This window comes from Rhinoderma darwinii, chromosome 6 (assembly GCF_050947455.1).
Source record: "Rhinoderma darwinii isolate aRhiDar2 chromosome 6, aRhiDar2.hap1, whole genome shotgun sequence".
In the NCBI taxonomy this organism is placed as follows: domain Eukaryota; kingdom Metazoa; phylum Chordata; class Amphibia; order Anura; family Rhinodermatidae; genus Rhinoderma; species Rhinoderma darwinii.
The window spans coordinates 83,200,994-83,217,879 of record NC_134692.1 but is presented as its reverse complement, the minus strand read 5'-3'; the positions used below and the strand labels follow the sequence as shown (position 1 = coordinate 83,217,879).

At 42.3% G+C, this 16,886-nt stretch overlaps 1 protein-coding gene across 2 annotated transcripts in view; it reads left to right on the top strand.

The window, feature by feature from the left end:
• The window catches only part of STAT1 (signal transducer and activator of transcription 1), a 1,010,933-nt gene that overhangs the window by 475,572 nt on the left and 518,475 nt on the right, over positions 1-16,886 (top strand). For both annotated transcript variants that reach the window (XM_075829995.1, XM_075829994.1), the window contains exon 11: positions 16,437-16,496. In XM_075829995.1, the coding sequence (XP_075686110.1) occupies positions 16,437-16,496 (60 nt within the window). The remainder of the gene's footprint in view (positions 1-16,436; positions 16,497-16,886) is intronic.

Here is a 16,886-nt window from a genome sequence, read left to right as displayed (position 1 = left end):
GTGAGCGCTGGTCCCCGTCTCCCTCCTAAGAGACGCCAGCGCTCACTTCCGCTCCGTTCGGCTGTGTCCCGTAGTGTGCGCGCGCACGCTCGCGCCCGGCCTTAAAGGGCCAGCGCGCGCAATTAGGAAATCGTCATCATCATCAACTGCCACGATTTCCTGGTCTATAAGAAGGCCCCTGGCCTTCTAATCCTTGCCTGAGCGTTGTTACTGTTCCCAGTCTGTCTTGCAAATGGTCCCTTAGTGTTTCCCGTTCCTGTTGTTACCTGTGCCTTGTTCCCCGTTCCTGTTTCCCATGCTTTGCCTTCGTATCAACTCGTGCCTCGTCCTGTGTCATCTGCCACGTCCAGAGGAATCTGCCACGTCCTGTGTTATCTGCCACGTCTGAAGGAATCCGCCACGTCCTGTGTCATCTGCCACGTCTGGAGGAATCTGCCACGTCCTGTGTCATTTGCCATGTCCAGAGGAATCTGACTCGTCCTGTGTTATCTGCCACGTCTGGAGGAATCCGCCATGTCCTGTGTCATCTGCCACGTCCGGAGGAATCCGCCACGTCTGGCGCAACTTGCGGCTCCAGTGTCATCCGCCACGTTTAATAGAAATATTTGCCTGCCGGCAAAAGGCCCTTTTTAACAACTACAAACAAGATAAAATAACAAATTTTTATTAGGCTATTATAGCAAAGACACACTACATAGAAATTAAAAGTTATGTTCACTGCTGATAGTAACCAGCATAGTGCATTGTGTGCCAGTAGCAAGATTCAAAGTGTCAGTAGCAAGATTCAAAGTGTCAGCGGCTGCAGCACGCTGCACTCTGACCAAGGTCAAAGTCAGTATCAGAGATCAGCAGTATCAGAGATCAGCAGTAACAAATTAAAATTTCAAAAGAGCCCCCCCGACATGTTTCACTGCAGATGCAGCGTCTTCAGGGGTATCGGCGCTAATGATAACGCGCCGCAAAATTCAGAGAGTTATATGCAGGAAGAATTGCCTTCAGCTGTTACCTAATTAACATAGTGGAAAATAGAAACTGATATTGAAGGTCGAGCCTCCACAACAGTGATGGACAGGCGACAGAACAAATAGCACACTCAGCATGCAAGAACCAATGAGACGTAGCGAAAGTGTCACATGCGCACTAGACCACAGCGGGGAAATAGAATCCCACAGTCACTAGCAAAGTAGCGCATGCGCAATTGTTCATTTTAGCGAGATAGAATGTGGAGCCTCTGCAGTAATAGCAGACAAAAGGACCAGTAATAGACTCGACATGCAGGGACCGTTAACACATAGCGGAGTCAGCGCATGCGCAAAAGGCCATCGCAGGGAGATAAACGTGTTTACAGATTTCTCGGATTCCGAGATCTCGGGCACTGATGAATCGACACGTTCTCCCAGCTTGAGACTGGGTACTAAACGCAAAATAAAAAATAATAGGTTTGACTCCTCTAAAAGGAGCACCGTACAAACCAGATCTAATACGAAATGCCAGACAAATTCTATCCCTACTATTACCTCCAATTCTTTATCATCAGCTCTCTTTGCGGCAACATCGTCAATCATCCCCAATGTACCATTGACCGGAACTACTTCCAGTCAAAATCCCATTGCCACCAGGTGTCCCATGGGTGCCAGGTGGATCTCTCAACACTTTCCCTTTTTTAGGGCCACCGAACTCTCGGTGGAACCTGAGTCAATAACATCACGAGTGACCCCTTCTAATTCGGTTAAAAGCTACGAAATGCAGGTCTATAATGTATCGTCTGTCAATCTAAGCAGTTCCCAGCTGACATTACTACGTAGAGGTCTATCCTTTACTCCTAACCCTTCGTTTGACGAGTTTGTCTAGACGAAGGATGTAAATCTGTTCGCCAGAAAGGTTGCTTTACATAAATATTTTAAAAATTATTTGTTTGGAACAGATGACCCTGCTAGAACTGAAGCCAATACAATAAGAGACCTTGAGGCCCTCCTGTATGAGAGTGAAGTTGGGCCCACTGATGCCATTGGTCCCTTCTCTTCATTGCACCCTAAATCTAAACTTACTCCGCCATTCTCGCAGTATGCTCATATTGACGTTTTCGTCAAGATGGTATGTGCGGACTTGAAAAAGATCAAACGAGACAGAACTAGGGCACTTGCGAATTTAGATGAAACAGAGACACAGGCACTAGATGAACTTTGTCACAATGACCAAATTACCATCAAGCCCTCTGATAAAGGGGGCAACATTGTCGTCATGAATTCTGACTACTACGTTGCTATGGCCCATAGACTACTGGACGACGCCACAACATATATTATTATTGAAAAAAAAAACACTGACTTATGTTTGAAGGATCTGTGCTAATTGCTCAATGAAGCAAGAACACAGAATCTGATTACCAGTGATGAATTTAAGCATATGTACAACCCTTGCCCTACACTGGCGACATTCAATGCCCTACCAAAGATTCACAAGGCTTCCCGCCCCATTCCGGGTAGGCCTATTGTGTCAGGTAATGACAGTCTTACCCAGGGTATAAGTACATACATCAATGAGCTCCTCTCCCCCTTTGTCACTTCATTGCCGTCATTTCTGAAAGATACCAAGGACACCATCAACAGGATCCAGGATATTCACGTCACCCCATCCACATTTATTGCTAGTATCGATGTTGAATCATTGTATACTAATATTCAGCATGAATTTGCTCTCACTGCAGTTGCACATTTCCTTATCACTAAGTGTATTCAATTTCATGCACATAATACATTTTTATTGTCATTACTTCGTTTCTTACTGACACATAATTATTTTTTATTTGACCATAAATTCTATCAACAAATAAAGGGCACAGCAATGGGCACAATCTGTGCACCGACCTACACAAATTTATTCTTAGGGTGGTGGGAGGATACTGTAGTATTCACCGAGGAATTGTCCCCTTACACCTGTCACATACTATTTTGGGGGAGATTCATTGATGATATTCTCCTCCTTTGGGATGGTGACTTGATTTTATTTGACAAATTTATGGTCACACTTAATAATAACAAGGTGGGCATGAAGTTTACTCATAAAAAGGAGATTATCTTCTTGGACCTTAAAATTTCCCTGGATCCTGCTGGTGGTGTACATACAGATATCTCACGTAAATTAACATCAACTAACAGTTTACTACACTGGGAAAGCCATCATCCTGTGGCCCTCAAGAAGAGCATTCCCATTGGGCAATATCTTCGAGCCAAAAGGAACTGCTCTGATGAGCGGTCCTTTGAACTGGAATGCGATGGCCTTTTTTCTAAATTTCGTGCACGGGGATATCCTAAGAAATGGCTGCATAAAGCGTATGCTAGGGCAAGAGCGACTGATAGGAAGGAACTCTTAAATGAACGGAAATTAGCTGATACTCCACAACTTACGACACCTACCAATATCAGATGTATTGGCACCTTCGATGCGGGCTCTCACCAAGTTAGGGAGATCCTGCAGCGACATTGGCCATTCCTTTTGGCTGATCCTGACCTTCGAGATGTAGTTTCCCATACTCCCGGCATTACCTATCGCAGAGGCAAGAATTTGCGCGATTATTTGGTACATAGCCATCACTCTGGACCGATGGTGGCATCTAAATGCTGGCTTAAGTCGTCAGTTGTAGGGTTCCATCCGTGTGGCTGTTGTTCGTTTTGTCACCTGATGCCTACAGTTAAACAATTCTCTAACCCACTTGATGGTAGAGTATATAAAATAAGACAGTTCATCAACTGCCAAAGTAAGGGCGTAGTCTATGTTGCCAAGTGCCCATGTCCTAAGTTCTATGTAGGCAAAACCGTCCAAGAGTTGAGGAGAAGAGTTTCCAAACACTTGAGCACAATCAACCAGAAGGAGGACACACCATTGTCCAGACACATTCGGTCTATGCATGGGGGTGATATTCGCTCTCTACAATTCTGGGGTATCACCCAGATCAAATTGGGCCCCAGAGCTGTCAATCTGTATCGCAGATTGCTACAGGAGGAGGCCCGTTGGATCCATCGATTGAGTACACTCAGTCCAGGTGGTTTAAATGAGGGGTTTACTTTTGCGGCGTTTCTTTAACCCTGTATAATTAGGTTTCTGTACCCACTGTGGTTTTTCTACTGGTGCTTTTGATACTACATTGATCGAGTACCATACCCCATTGTTGGTTAGCTTTAGCTATGACAGATATGTCCTGTCATTCTGGAGACCCTTGACACTGCGTAATATCGCTACAGAGGTAGCTAATGGTATTGAGTTGCCATCATTCCTACTTTGTTACTGTATGATTTCTTGTTCATTGACAAGTGCACTACATATTTTTTGATAACAGCGCCGTGTTCACGTTTCGTGTTGCAGTGTGTCACTGACATAAACGTGTCAATTTAGTATAAATATGACATGTGGTGCTACTTTGATATACGATCAACTGATCGTGTCTGGTATAATGCAACATTAAAATGGACTGTTACACTAGCCCACAACATAGCCTTCAAGCACGTCAGCACTTATATACTTAGCCTCACGCAAGCGCTCCAGTGGATTCTTAATCCCAAACTATGTGATTCTATCTAGCAAAGTGAACCATTGTGCGTGCGCTGTTGTGCTTTTGACTTGAGATTCTATCTCCCTGCGATGGCCTTTTGCGCATGCGCTGACTCCGCTATGTGTTAGCGGTCCCTGCATTTCAAGTCTATTACTGGTCCTTTTGTCTGCTATTACTGCAGAGGCTCCACATTCTATCTCGCTAAAATGAACAATTGCGCATGCGCTACTTTGCTAGTGACTGTGGGATTCTATTTCCCCGCTGTGGTCTAGTGCGCATGTGACACTTTCGCTACGTCTCATTGGTTCTTGCATGCTGAGTGTGCTATTTGTTCTGTCGCCTGTTCATCACTGTTGTGGAGGCTCGACCTTCAATATCAGTTTCTATTGGCCACTATGTTAATTAGGTAACAGCTGAAGGCAATTCTTCCTGCATATAACTCTCTGAATTTTGCTGCGCGTTATTATTAGCCCCGATACCCCTGAAGACGCTGCATCTGCAGTGAAACATGTCGGGGGGGCTCTTTTGAAATTTTTATTTGTTACTGCTGATCTCTGATACTGCTGATCTCTGATACTGACTTTGACCTTGGTCAGAGTGCAGCGTGCTGCAGCCGCTGACACTTTGAATCTTGCTACTGACACTTTGAATCTTGCTACTGGCACACAATGCACTATGCTGGTTACTATCAGCAGTGAACATAACTTTTAATTTCTATGTAGTGTGTCTTTGCTATAATAGCCTAATAAAAATTTGTTATTTTATCTTGCTTGTAGTTGTTAAAAAGGGCCTTTTGCCGGCAGGCAAATATTTCTATTGATTGTTAATTAGCCCACCAACTATCTGGGTCTTGCTTCCATTATTATTGATCCGCCACGTTTGGCGCCATCTGCTGCACCCATCTCATCTGTGCCAGAGCTGCGGCCACCATCTGGACTATTCAGGTACCCTTGTGCGGGACATTGTATTTCTGGGGTGTCCTGTTGTTTGGCCAGCTGCCTCCCCGCTGCGGCGGTACGGCCTAGTGGGTCCACTAACCCGCTTCGTGACACTCCTTTTCCTGCTCCTCATCGATGACAAACATGTTCTTAAATTACTTATTCAAAATAGGACCCTTGTCAGTTGATTTCCATATTTTGAACATTTGATCCTTTACTAATGGGTCCACCTTGGAAGCTCTGACTTTCTTGGGATGACCATGATCCCCCACAATCTCAGTCTTAACCCGCTCATCCGATTTAATCACTTTAAACAGATGAGACATCTTCTCCATTGGAAAGCGACTAATTTGCAGGTCATCATCCGACTCGGAGGTAGAAGTATCAACCTCGTCAATAATATTGTATTAATCATAAAATCCCCTTTATAAGTAGCTTTATTATTACTATAATGCACTAAAAGGTTAAAACATAGTGATGCCCCCACCCCCTCCTCCTGCTCCCTGATAATTCACAGAGCAGAAGAAAAAGACCGCATCCATACCTTACTGCTGCAACTATAATAGTAGAAACAACAGCTTGGCCAGTGGGGAAGGTGGATACCTCAGAGATCTTTTTAAATACTGGTGCCTGCTCCACATCACAGAATGCCAGACAAACTCCAGGGAGTTTCAGGAGGAGGGGCAGAGAAGACTCCCGGAGCCATGACAGATTCTGGCAACCAAAATGTCAGGGAGACGAGGATTTCTTATACAGGTGTACAGGAAGGAGGGGGGTCATGGGGTGGGGGTCACAGGGACGACGACTCAGACCAGCTACTATGAAGTGTGAAAATTCACACCGCATACACCTGGACCAAGGTGTACGCGAGATGGAAAGAAAACCCAGAAGAAGGAAATAAAGAAAAAAAGAGATACTTCCCAACATAGCCTGGATCTTGACTGTCTGACCTTCCAAGGAAGACAGAAGACAAAACACAATGCGGCTAACTACCAGATATCCTATATAGGGTGCCTAATTAAATAATTAATTAATTGATACTGTCTGTCCTATTTTCCAGGAGGATAAAATCCCTATTGGTGCTACTGCTGTGGACATCATGGAAAGCCCACTTAATCAGCGTGATTTACAGTAGATAAGCATCAATTTAGCCTTTTTGCAAAAATATGAAGAATGGGATTTTCCAGTGAACAAACAGACCTTGGTTGATGAAAAATAATCAACAGAGTTTATTTAGAGATCTCATGTTCTTCAGCGTGCTAATGAGTGGTTTTCATGCATGATGCTGCTTTCAATTATGATCCAACCATAGCCCATGGCCAACATAGATTTGTAGTGATTGGCAAAATGGAAATCTCCAGAACGGGGGCCCCTAAACCCTGTTCTAGCTTTGTCTGCTATCACTGACTCCCGGCCACTTTGTGACTTTATGGTCAGGAGTTACGAAAACAGCTGAGCTTCGCTGTTTCCGTAACTCTCATAGTAGTGAATAGCAGTTAGGGTAGCAGTGTGGCATGCGAGCTACGCTGTTTCCGTAACTACCATTCAGTTCTATGGGGCTTACGAAAACAGTGTAGCTCAGCGAGCTACGGTGTTTTCACCTTCATGGTCGGAAATCAGCCGACACACAAAGAGGTAGAACGGGTTTTAGGAGCCCCGTTCTAGTGATAGGTGCTGGTCCCAGAGGTGGGACCCACATCTATCTGACATTTATGACATATCCTGTGGATATGTCATAAATGTCCCTTGTGGGAAAACCTTTTTCATTTGGAACAACTGAAGATACAAGGACATATATCCCATCTCATTGGACCTCTTTTGCCAGTAGAGATTGAAGAACAAGTATTCCTTCAGATCTAGTTTATGGGTGATGATCAGGTAGAGCCTAATGCCCACCATGAAAATTTCCCAGCTAACAAGCAGGAAACAATACTTAAATTACAGGAAATGTTACATCAGCATAATCCTTATGTTAATCTGTTTAAAGGGAATGTGTTGCCAGAAAAACATGTTGTTTTTTTTTAAATTAAACATTTAGTGTGTGGGTGATTAAACATTGTTCAAATTTTTTTAATTTTTTTCACGAGTCAGGAAATATTATAAATTAATTCTAATTTATAATATTTCCCATTTCTGGTCACTAGATGGAGCTATTCCCAAAATTGCAGCATTGCAAAATTGGGTAAAAAGCCCTCGCTCTAGTGAGCTCTCAGCATCCCCCCCCCCTCCTTTATCCTGGCTAGTGCCGGGATAAACGAGGGGTTTGAACGGTGTAACCTCCTACACTGTGTGTCGCCATTTTTTGAGCTAACACACAGTGTAGTAGGTTTACATACAGTAGTAAACACACACAAACACGAACAGACATTGAAATCTCTTACCTGCTCCTGCCGCCGCGGCTCCCTCCGGCCCGTCCGCTCCGTCTGCTGCCGCTGGTCCAAGTGCACAAGTCCGGAAGCCGCGACCGGAAGTAGTAATATTACTGTCCGGCCGCGACTTCCGGTCCACAGGAAAATGGCGCCGGACGGCGCCAATTTCAAATTGGACTGTGTGGGAGCGGCGCATGCGCAGTTCCCACACAGACGCCGTACACACAAGTGAATGGGACGGGAGCCGTTCGCAGTCCCTATGGGACTGTGGCTGCCGTATTCCATGTCTGTATGTGTCGTTAATCGACACATACAGAAATGGAACAAAAAATGGCAGCCCCCATAGGGAAGAAAAAGTGTAAAAATAAGAAAAAGTAAAACACAAACACACAAATAAATATAAACGTTTTTAATAAAGCACTAACATCTTTAACATATAAAAAAATAATTTGTGATGACACTGTTCCTTTAAGGCAGAAATTGAAAGATGCCCTCAGACAATAATAAGGTTATGGCAGATAAGACTCCTCCTGGCCAGCATCCAGGCAGGTTAAATTCTCCAACCATTAATGTAGTTGCTATTGCTATGGCTGGTGATAACTTTGAAAAGAGATGTTACAGAAGCATGATCATCGGCTTCAGAGGATATCTGAATTTTACAGGTCAACTGATGCCCTGCAGTATCCACTGATATTCTGGGATCGACTCAATGGATATTCTTTTAGAATCCCGCGGTTCCAGACTCCGCTACAGGCCAGACCTAAAACTGGACATTTATGCTTCTATGCTGATGATTCAAAATCAAGGTCCTGGCATTACAAATGCTTGTTTGACATACTGAGTGGCTCTATTACATCAGAACGCATCAGAAAGAGCTTTGCATTGAGACTTATATCCACGTACGAGATGCTGTTCATATTGACAGGTCAACTGAGAACTTAGGAAAGCAAGTTATTTTGCCCTCAAGCTTTGTGGTATGCACTTGGCAATAAAACGGTCAATGTTGTTTATCAACAGACTCTGTCATCGAGTCTTATGATGTCATCTCCTACCAGTTTAGCTGTTAGGTATTTAGGAGGTTAAAAATGAAATAAACAGTGTGTAACTGCCGGGGTATATAGGGCTACAATCAATTTCCCCGTAAAAAAAACCAAACAGAACGATAGCATTGACTGGCCCCCTGGGCACCCTTGGAACAAATCCAATGAAAACAAAAACAGACAGACCGTAACTTTATACCGTGGCAGTGTCGGATATTTTTCTAGTATATTAAAATGAAAGCGTATGTGTGAAAACGATGTGTGAATCCAGCCTTTGGGGTCATTCACACTTGTGTATGAAAATGTGGTTGGAATACGGATGCACAATACAGATTGCTTTTCTTTTACTATTTTTTCAGTTTTTGTTCCATACGGTGTTTTGAGTTTGTCTGTTTTTCATCTATATTTGTTTTGTTTTTTGTTAAATTACTAATTGTTTTTTTTAGCTGTTTTCGTTTAACCCCTTCCTGACATTTGTCGTAAGTATTTGCCATGGAAAGCTAGTGCCTCTTGCAATATGTTGTATACCAACAAATAACAACAAATAGATGGCACGGGCTCAGAAGCTCAGCCTGCGCCGTCAGCCGCGGGTGTCAGCTGTAAGTTACGGCTGACACCCTGCTGTAATGGCGGGGACCGAAGCTAGCCCCGATCCCCACCATTAACCCCTCAAAAGTTATCGATCTTCACTATGCGATTGTGGGATGCTGATGGCTGCAATGGCAACGGGAGGCCTAACACTGGCTTCCTGGTCTGCCGAGTACGGAAGCCTACTAGGCCCTGCCCGGAGGCAAGGCTTAAAAGGCTTCTTGTCGCGACAAAAAGATGGCATGAGCTCAGAGGATGTGCCTGTGCCATCAGCTATTGATGTCAGCTGTATGTTACAGCGGACACCATATTGTTAAGACAAGGACCCGAGATAGCTTCGATTCCCACCATTAACCTCTTAGATACCGCTGTCAAAAGTGACCGCAGCATCTAAGAGGTTTGTAGCAATCGGCACCTCCGTGATGCGATCGCAGCGGTGCCGATGGCTGCTATGGCAATTAGAGGCCTAACAATGGCCCCTTCGTCTGCCAAGTACGTAAGCCGATTATGCCCCACCCGGAGCCTAACAGGCTTGCTGTCAGTAAAATACTGACGGTAATAATGCATTGCACTACATAAGTAGTGCAATGTATTAGAATAGAGATCAGACAGTTGGACCTTCAAGTCCCCCAAAATGGTACCAATAAAAACAACAGCTTGTCCTGAAAAAAACAGCCCTCATACCACTACAACTATGAGGAAATAAAATAAGTTATGGCTTCCATAAGTCAGGAAAGAAAAAAATATGCAGATGTGCAGGCCCTTGGGGAACATTTCTTCTGTTTCAAGAGTCGATTATCAAGGTCCTAATATTAGGGAACCAGGAAGGAGAAAGCTCAAACATATCTGCTGGAAGCAAGTGTGCCCGTATTATACCAGGACAACACTTTCCCAGCAAAATTCCCGAAGAAATGACACCACTTATCAGTGCGACACTGGACTATACATAATGGATTGCTTCAAAGTGTAACAAACTTAATTTTATTGTTTTTTTATCCCATTATTATACCATCTGATTATGCCCTGATGTACTCTGACCAGCTTACATATGCCCCCACATTATAAACTGAAATACCATTAAAACTACTACCAAGCAAAGTCTACGCTCCAATAGCCAAGTGGCGCTTCCGCCCTTTTGAGCTCTACACTGTGCCCAAACAGCAGTTTACTTCCACATGTATGGCCTCGCCATACCTGGAAGAACCCCTTTAACAATTTTTGGTGTGTGTGTCTCCTGTGGCACATTCTGGGCAGACTGAGATGACATATGTGGAGAAAAATTTTAATTTTTACTTTGAACAATCTGAAGCATATTTATTTATGGAAAAGACCAGTCCGGTCAAATTGCTCACTACACCCTTTAATAAATGCCTTGAGGGGAGTAGTTTCCAAAATGGCGTCACTTCTCAGGGATTCCTTTTATTATTTCACATCAGAGCCTCTGCAATTGTTAACCAATACTTTGTAAATCGCCAAATTTGGCCTCCATTTCGCATGGTAGTCTTTCACTCCTGAGCCCTGTCGAATGTCCAGGCAAAAGATTAGGCCACATATAGAGTGTTTATAATACCGGGAAACACAGCATAATATTTAAATAGCTGTATTTTCATGGTGGCACAAGCTAGGCATAACTTATTGGACACTGAAGTGGCATATCTATGGAAAAATTACCATTTTCACTCTGCAACATCGAGTGCACACTAATTTCTGGAAAACACCTGTGGGGTTAACATGTTCACTACTCCCCTTCGTGAATCCCTTGAGGGCTGTAGTTTCCAAAATGATACAAACAAAAAGAGTTGGTTAGCTCCTAAAACATGAAACAGATATGCAGGTACTAATCTGCCGTGACTAGTGTATTACCAGTAAAAAGAAAACGCAGATGCACACCACAGGCGCTTGGATATATATATACACTACCGTTCAAAAGTTTGGGGTCACCCAGACAATTTTGTGTTTTCCATGAAAACTCACACTTATATTTATCAAATGAGTTGCAAAATAACTAGAAAATATAGTCAAGACATTAATTTTCTCCTTCAAACTTTGCTTTCGTCAAAGAATGCTCCATTTGCAGCAATTACAGAATTGCAGACCTTTGGCATTCTAGCTGTTAATTTGCTGAGGTAATCGGGAGAAATTTCACCCCATGTTTCCAGAAGCCCCTCCCACAAGTTGGATTGGCTTGATGGGCACTTCTTGCGTACCATACGGTCAAGCTGCTCCCACAACAGCTCTATGGGGTTGAGATCTGGTGACTGCGCTGGCCACTCCATTACAGATAGAATACCAGCTGCCTGCTTCTTCCCTAAATAGTTCTTGCATAATTTGGAGGTGTGCTTTGGGTCATTGTCCTGTTGTAGGATGAAATTGGCTCCAATCAAGCGCTGTCCACAGGGTATGGTATGGTATGGCATGGCGTTGCAAAATGGAGTGATAGCCTTCCTTATTCAAAATCCCTTTTACCTTGTACAAATCTCCCACTTTACCAGCACCAAAGCAACCCCAGACCATCACATTACCTCCCCCATGCTTGACAGATGGCGTCAGGCACTCTTCCAGCATCTTTTCAGTTGTTCTGCGTCTCACAAATGTTCTTCTGTGTGATCCAAACACCTCAAACTTCGATTTGTATGTCCATAACACTTTTTTCCAATCTTCCTCTGTCCAATGTCTGTGTGCTTTTGCCCATATTAATATTTTCCTTTTATTAGCCAGGCTCAGATATGGCTTTTACTTTGCCACTCTGCCCTGAAGGCCAGCATCCCGGAGTCGCCTCTTCACTGTAGACGTTGACACTGGCGTTTTGCGGGTACTATTTAATGAAGCTGCCAGTTGAGGACCTGTGAGGCATCTATTTCTCAAACTCGAGACTCTAATGTACTTGTCTTGTTGCTCAGTTGTGCAGCGGGGCCTCCCACTTCTCTTTCTACTCTGGTTAGAGCCTGTGTGTGCTGTCCTCTGAAGGGAGTAGTACACACTGTTGTAGGAAATCTTCAGTTTCTTGGCAATTTCTCGCATGGAATAGCCTTCATTTCTAAGAACAAGAATAGACTGTCGAGTTTCACATGAAAGCTCTCTTTTTCTAGCCATTTGGAGAGTTTAATCGAACCCACAAATGTAATGCTCCAGATTCTCAACCAGCTCAAAGGAAGGTCAGTTTTATAGCTCCTCTAAACAGCAAAGCTGTTTACAGCGGTGCTAACATAATTGCACAAGGGTTTTCAAGTGTTTTCTAATCATCGATTAGCCTTCTAACACAGTTAGCAAACACAATGTACCATTAGAACACTGGAGTGATGGTTGCTGGAAATGGGCCTCTATACACCTATGTAGATATTGCATTAAAAACCAGACGTTTGCAGCTAGAATAGTCATTTAGCACATTAACAATGTATAGAGTGTATTTCTGATTTTAATGTTATCTTCATTGAAAAAAACTGTGCTTTTCTTGCAAAAATAAGGACATTTCTAAGTGACCCTAAACTTTTGAAAGGTAGTGTATATATACAGTGGAGGAAATAAGTATTTGATCCCTTGCTGATTTTGTAAGTTTGCCCACTGTCAAAGTCATGTACAGTCTAGAATTTTTAGGTTAGGTTAATTTTACCAGTGAGAGATAGATTATATTTAAAAAAAATATATAAAAAATCACATTGTCAAAATTATATATATTTATTTGCATTGTGCACAGAGAAATAAGTATTTGATCCCTTTGGCAAACAAGACTTAATACTTGGTGGCAAAACCCTTGTTGGCACGCACAGCAATCAGACATTTTTAGTAGTTGATGATGAGGTTTGCACACGTTAGATGGAATTTTGGCCCACTCCTCTTTGCAGATCATCTGTAAATCATTAAGATTTCGAGGCTGTCGCTTGGCAACTCGGATCTTCAGCTCCCTCCGTAAATTTTCGATGGGATTAAGGTCTGGAGACTGGCTAGGCAACTCCATGACCTTAATGTGCTTCTTTTTGAGCCACTCCTTTGTTGCCTTGGCTGTATGTTTCGGGTAATTGTCATGCTGGAAGACCCAGCCACGAGCCATTTTTAATGTCCTGGTGGAGGGAATGAGGTTGTCACTCAGGATTTGACGGTACATGGCTCCATCCATTCTCCCATTGATGCGGTGAAGTAGTCCTGTGCCCTTAGCAGAGAAACACTCCCAAAACATAATGTTTCCACCTCCCTGCTTGACAGTGGGGATGGTGTTCTTTGGGTCATAGGCAGCATTTTTCTTCTTCCAAACATGGCGAGTTGAGTTAATGCCAAAGAGCTTAATTTTAGTCTCATCTGACCACAGCACCTTCTCCCAATCACTCTCAGAATTATCCAGATGTTCATTTGCAAACTTCAGACGGGCCTGTACATGTACCTTCTTGAGCAGGGAGACCTTGCGGGCACTGCATGATTTTAATCCATTACGGCGTAATGTGTTACCAATGGTTTTCTTCGTGACTGTGGTCCCAGCTGCCTTAAGATCATTAACAAGTTCCGCCCGTGTAGTTTTCGGCTGAGCTCTCACCTTCCTCAGGATCAAGGATACCCCACGAGGTGAGATTTTGCATGGAGCCCCAGATCGATGTCGATTGACAGTCATTTTGTATGTCTTCCATTTTCTTACTATTGCACCAACAGTTGTCTCCTTCTCACCCAGCGTCTTACTTATGGTTTTGTAGCCCATTCCAGCCTTGTGCAGGTCTATGATCTTTTCCCTGACATCCTTAGAAAGCTCTTTGGTCTTGCCCATGTTGTAGAGGTTAGAGTCAGACTGATTAATTTTAGTCTGTGGACAGGAGTCTTTTATACAGGTGACCATTTAAGACAGCTGTCTTTAATGCAGGCACCAAGTTGATTTGTAGCGTGTAACTGGTCTAGAGGAGGCTGAACTCTTAATGGTTGGTAGGGGATCAAATACTTATTTCTCTGTGCACAATGCAAATAAATATATATAATTTTGACAATGTGATTTTCTTTTTTTTTTTATATATATAATCTATCTCTCACTGGTAAAATTAACCTAGCCTAAAAATTCTAGACTGTTCATGACTTTGACAGTGGGCAAACTTACAAAATCAGCAAGGGATCAAATACTTATTTCCTTCACTGTATATAAAAAAAGAATGAAAAAAGTAAATGAGTGATAAATAGTGATGCAAAGGGTAAAAACCATATATATTCTGTTCTAATTAAAAACTGGACAGGTGGGTGGAGAGCATGACCAAAATGGCAGTCACCGCCCCCATGCATATACTAAAAACAAAAAGGCTTGGTCAGCTCCTTCTTTCCAAAATTATGTTACTTCTGGGAAAGTTCTACTGTTTTGGTCCCACATGGGCTTTGCAGATGTGACATAGTGCCCAGAAACCAATCCAGAAAAATCTGCACTCCAAAAGCCAAATGGCACTCGTTCCTTTCTGAGCCCTAACGTGTGCCCAAACAGCAGTTAATGACCACATATGGGGTATTTCCATACCTTGGAAAATGTGGGGGTTTTTGAAACTTTATTTACCTAAAGCTACATCTCATTGGAATAAAATTAGATTTTTTATTTTCACTGCCCAATTCAAATAAAATCTATGAAACACATGTGGGGTCAAAATGTTCACTCTACCAATAGTTTAATTTCTCAAGGGGGTGTAGTTTCCAAAATGAAGTAATTTTTGGGGAGTTTCCACTGTACTAGTACCTTAGGGGTTTTCAAAAGCAACATAGTGCAGAGAAACCAATGCAGCAAATCAGCATTCCAAATGGCACGCCTTCCCTTCTAAGCCCTGCCATGTGCCATTAACAGCAGTTTATGACCACATATGGGGTATTTTCGTAATCTAGAGAAGTTTCTTTACAAATATTTGGGGGCTTTTTCTACTGTATTTCTTGTGGAAATAATTTTTTTTTAGATGAATTCAATGTGGGCGTAGTTTCCAAAATGGGGTCTTTTTTGGTGTGTTGCCTTTGTTTTGGCACCACAAGACCTCTTCAAACCGGACATAGTGCCTAAAATATTATCTAAGAAAAAGAAGGCCTCAAAATCCACTAGGTGCTTGTTAAAGGAGAGTATTGTTTCCTTTCAGACACTCTGTCCTATGACAGCATAAAATATACCTGGTAAATAGATATGGTGTATACTGATGGATGGTATGTGGGTAGACTTAGGGCGGGGTCAATCGGTGGGGTCAACTCAGAAATAAGAACATTTAAGCCTTGTGAATCTCTGGAACTCTTTATCCTGCCTCCCCTGGTCGAACAGCACTTACATCAGGAACATGCTAAGTTATAATATATGTGTGCTTTCTGTGTATTTATATAAATATAAGTATAATACCACTTTATATGTGTACATATAGATATTCTAGGAATCAATTCTGTGGATTATAGATGGGTAACTTATATATATTCTGTTTATGCATGAGTTTCTATATGTACATGTCCTAATGGTTAGGTGCAGGAGACCGAATAGTGTTGGGATCTGGATATATATTATATATAGATACACATTACTGGCCACATGCGCTTCGTACCCAGAGAAGGTAGGAAAAGGAGGCGGTTGTGGTCCCAATGTAATGTTTTGTATCTTGATGTAATGTATATTGCTCTCTCACTTCTATGTTATGAGTATTTTTAGATATGTATCTGCAAAGGTTGTTTGTTACTCCTGTGGTGTGTGAAGGGCTTTTTAAATTCAACCCATCAACTTTTATGGGCTAAAAACAGTACTCATTTGTTGTAACATTCTGTTTTGGAAAAAAAAACGCCATACGCATAAATAAATAAAATGTGAATAAAACTATTTGAATGTATTGGCTATGTTTGTGTTTGTATTATGGTCACCTCTCTTACAATTTTGTAAAATTATTTGATTAAAAGATGGTTTTCAATAACATATTAATTCATGTTGTTTTCACAAGATTAAAGCTATAGTACTATACACAATTATTTTTCTTTCTTACAGACTATTAGTCAAGCTACAGGAGCTTAACTATCAGCTGAAAGTTAAAGCAGTGTTTGATAAGTAAGTAAATGTTTTTGGTTGTTTTTTTAACACTGTACTGCTATATATTTAAAACATTACAGTTGTGTTGTACCGTGTTTGCCTGGAGGAAAATACATTTTGTTTTGTTTCCATATCATCACCCACATGAATATTTACACATAGTTGTCATTATTTCATTTAGGTAATAAAGATATTGAGTCAATTGGCAATTGGTCATCTCCAAATTCTCAATAGTGACAATACTGCAGTTGACATACAATAATTTAAAAGGGGACATGTTGCCATCAAAATTTTCCTTTAGTGCAGCCCCAGGCCACACTCCTCCTCTTGATGAAACGCAAGCTTGCAGTGCACGTAAAGTAGTGTAAGTGCTATTCTGCATAATCCACATGTTTAGAAAAGTCAGAC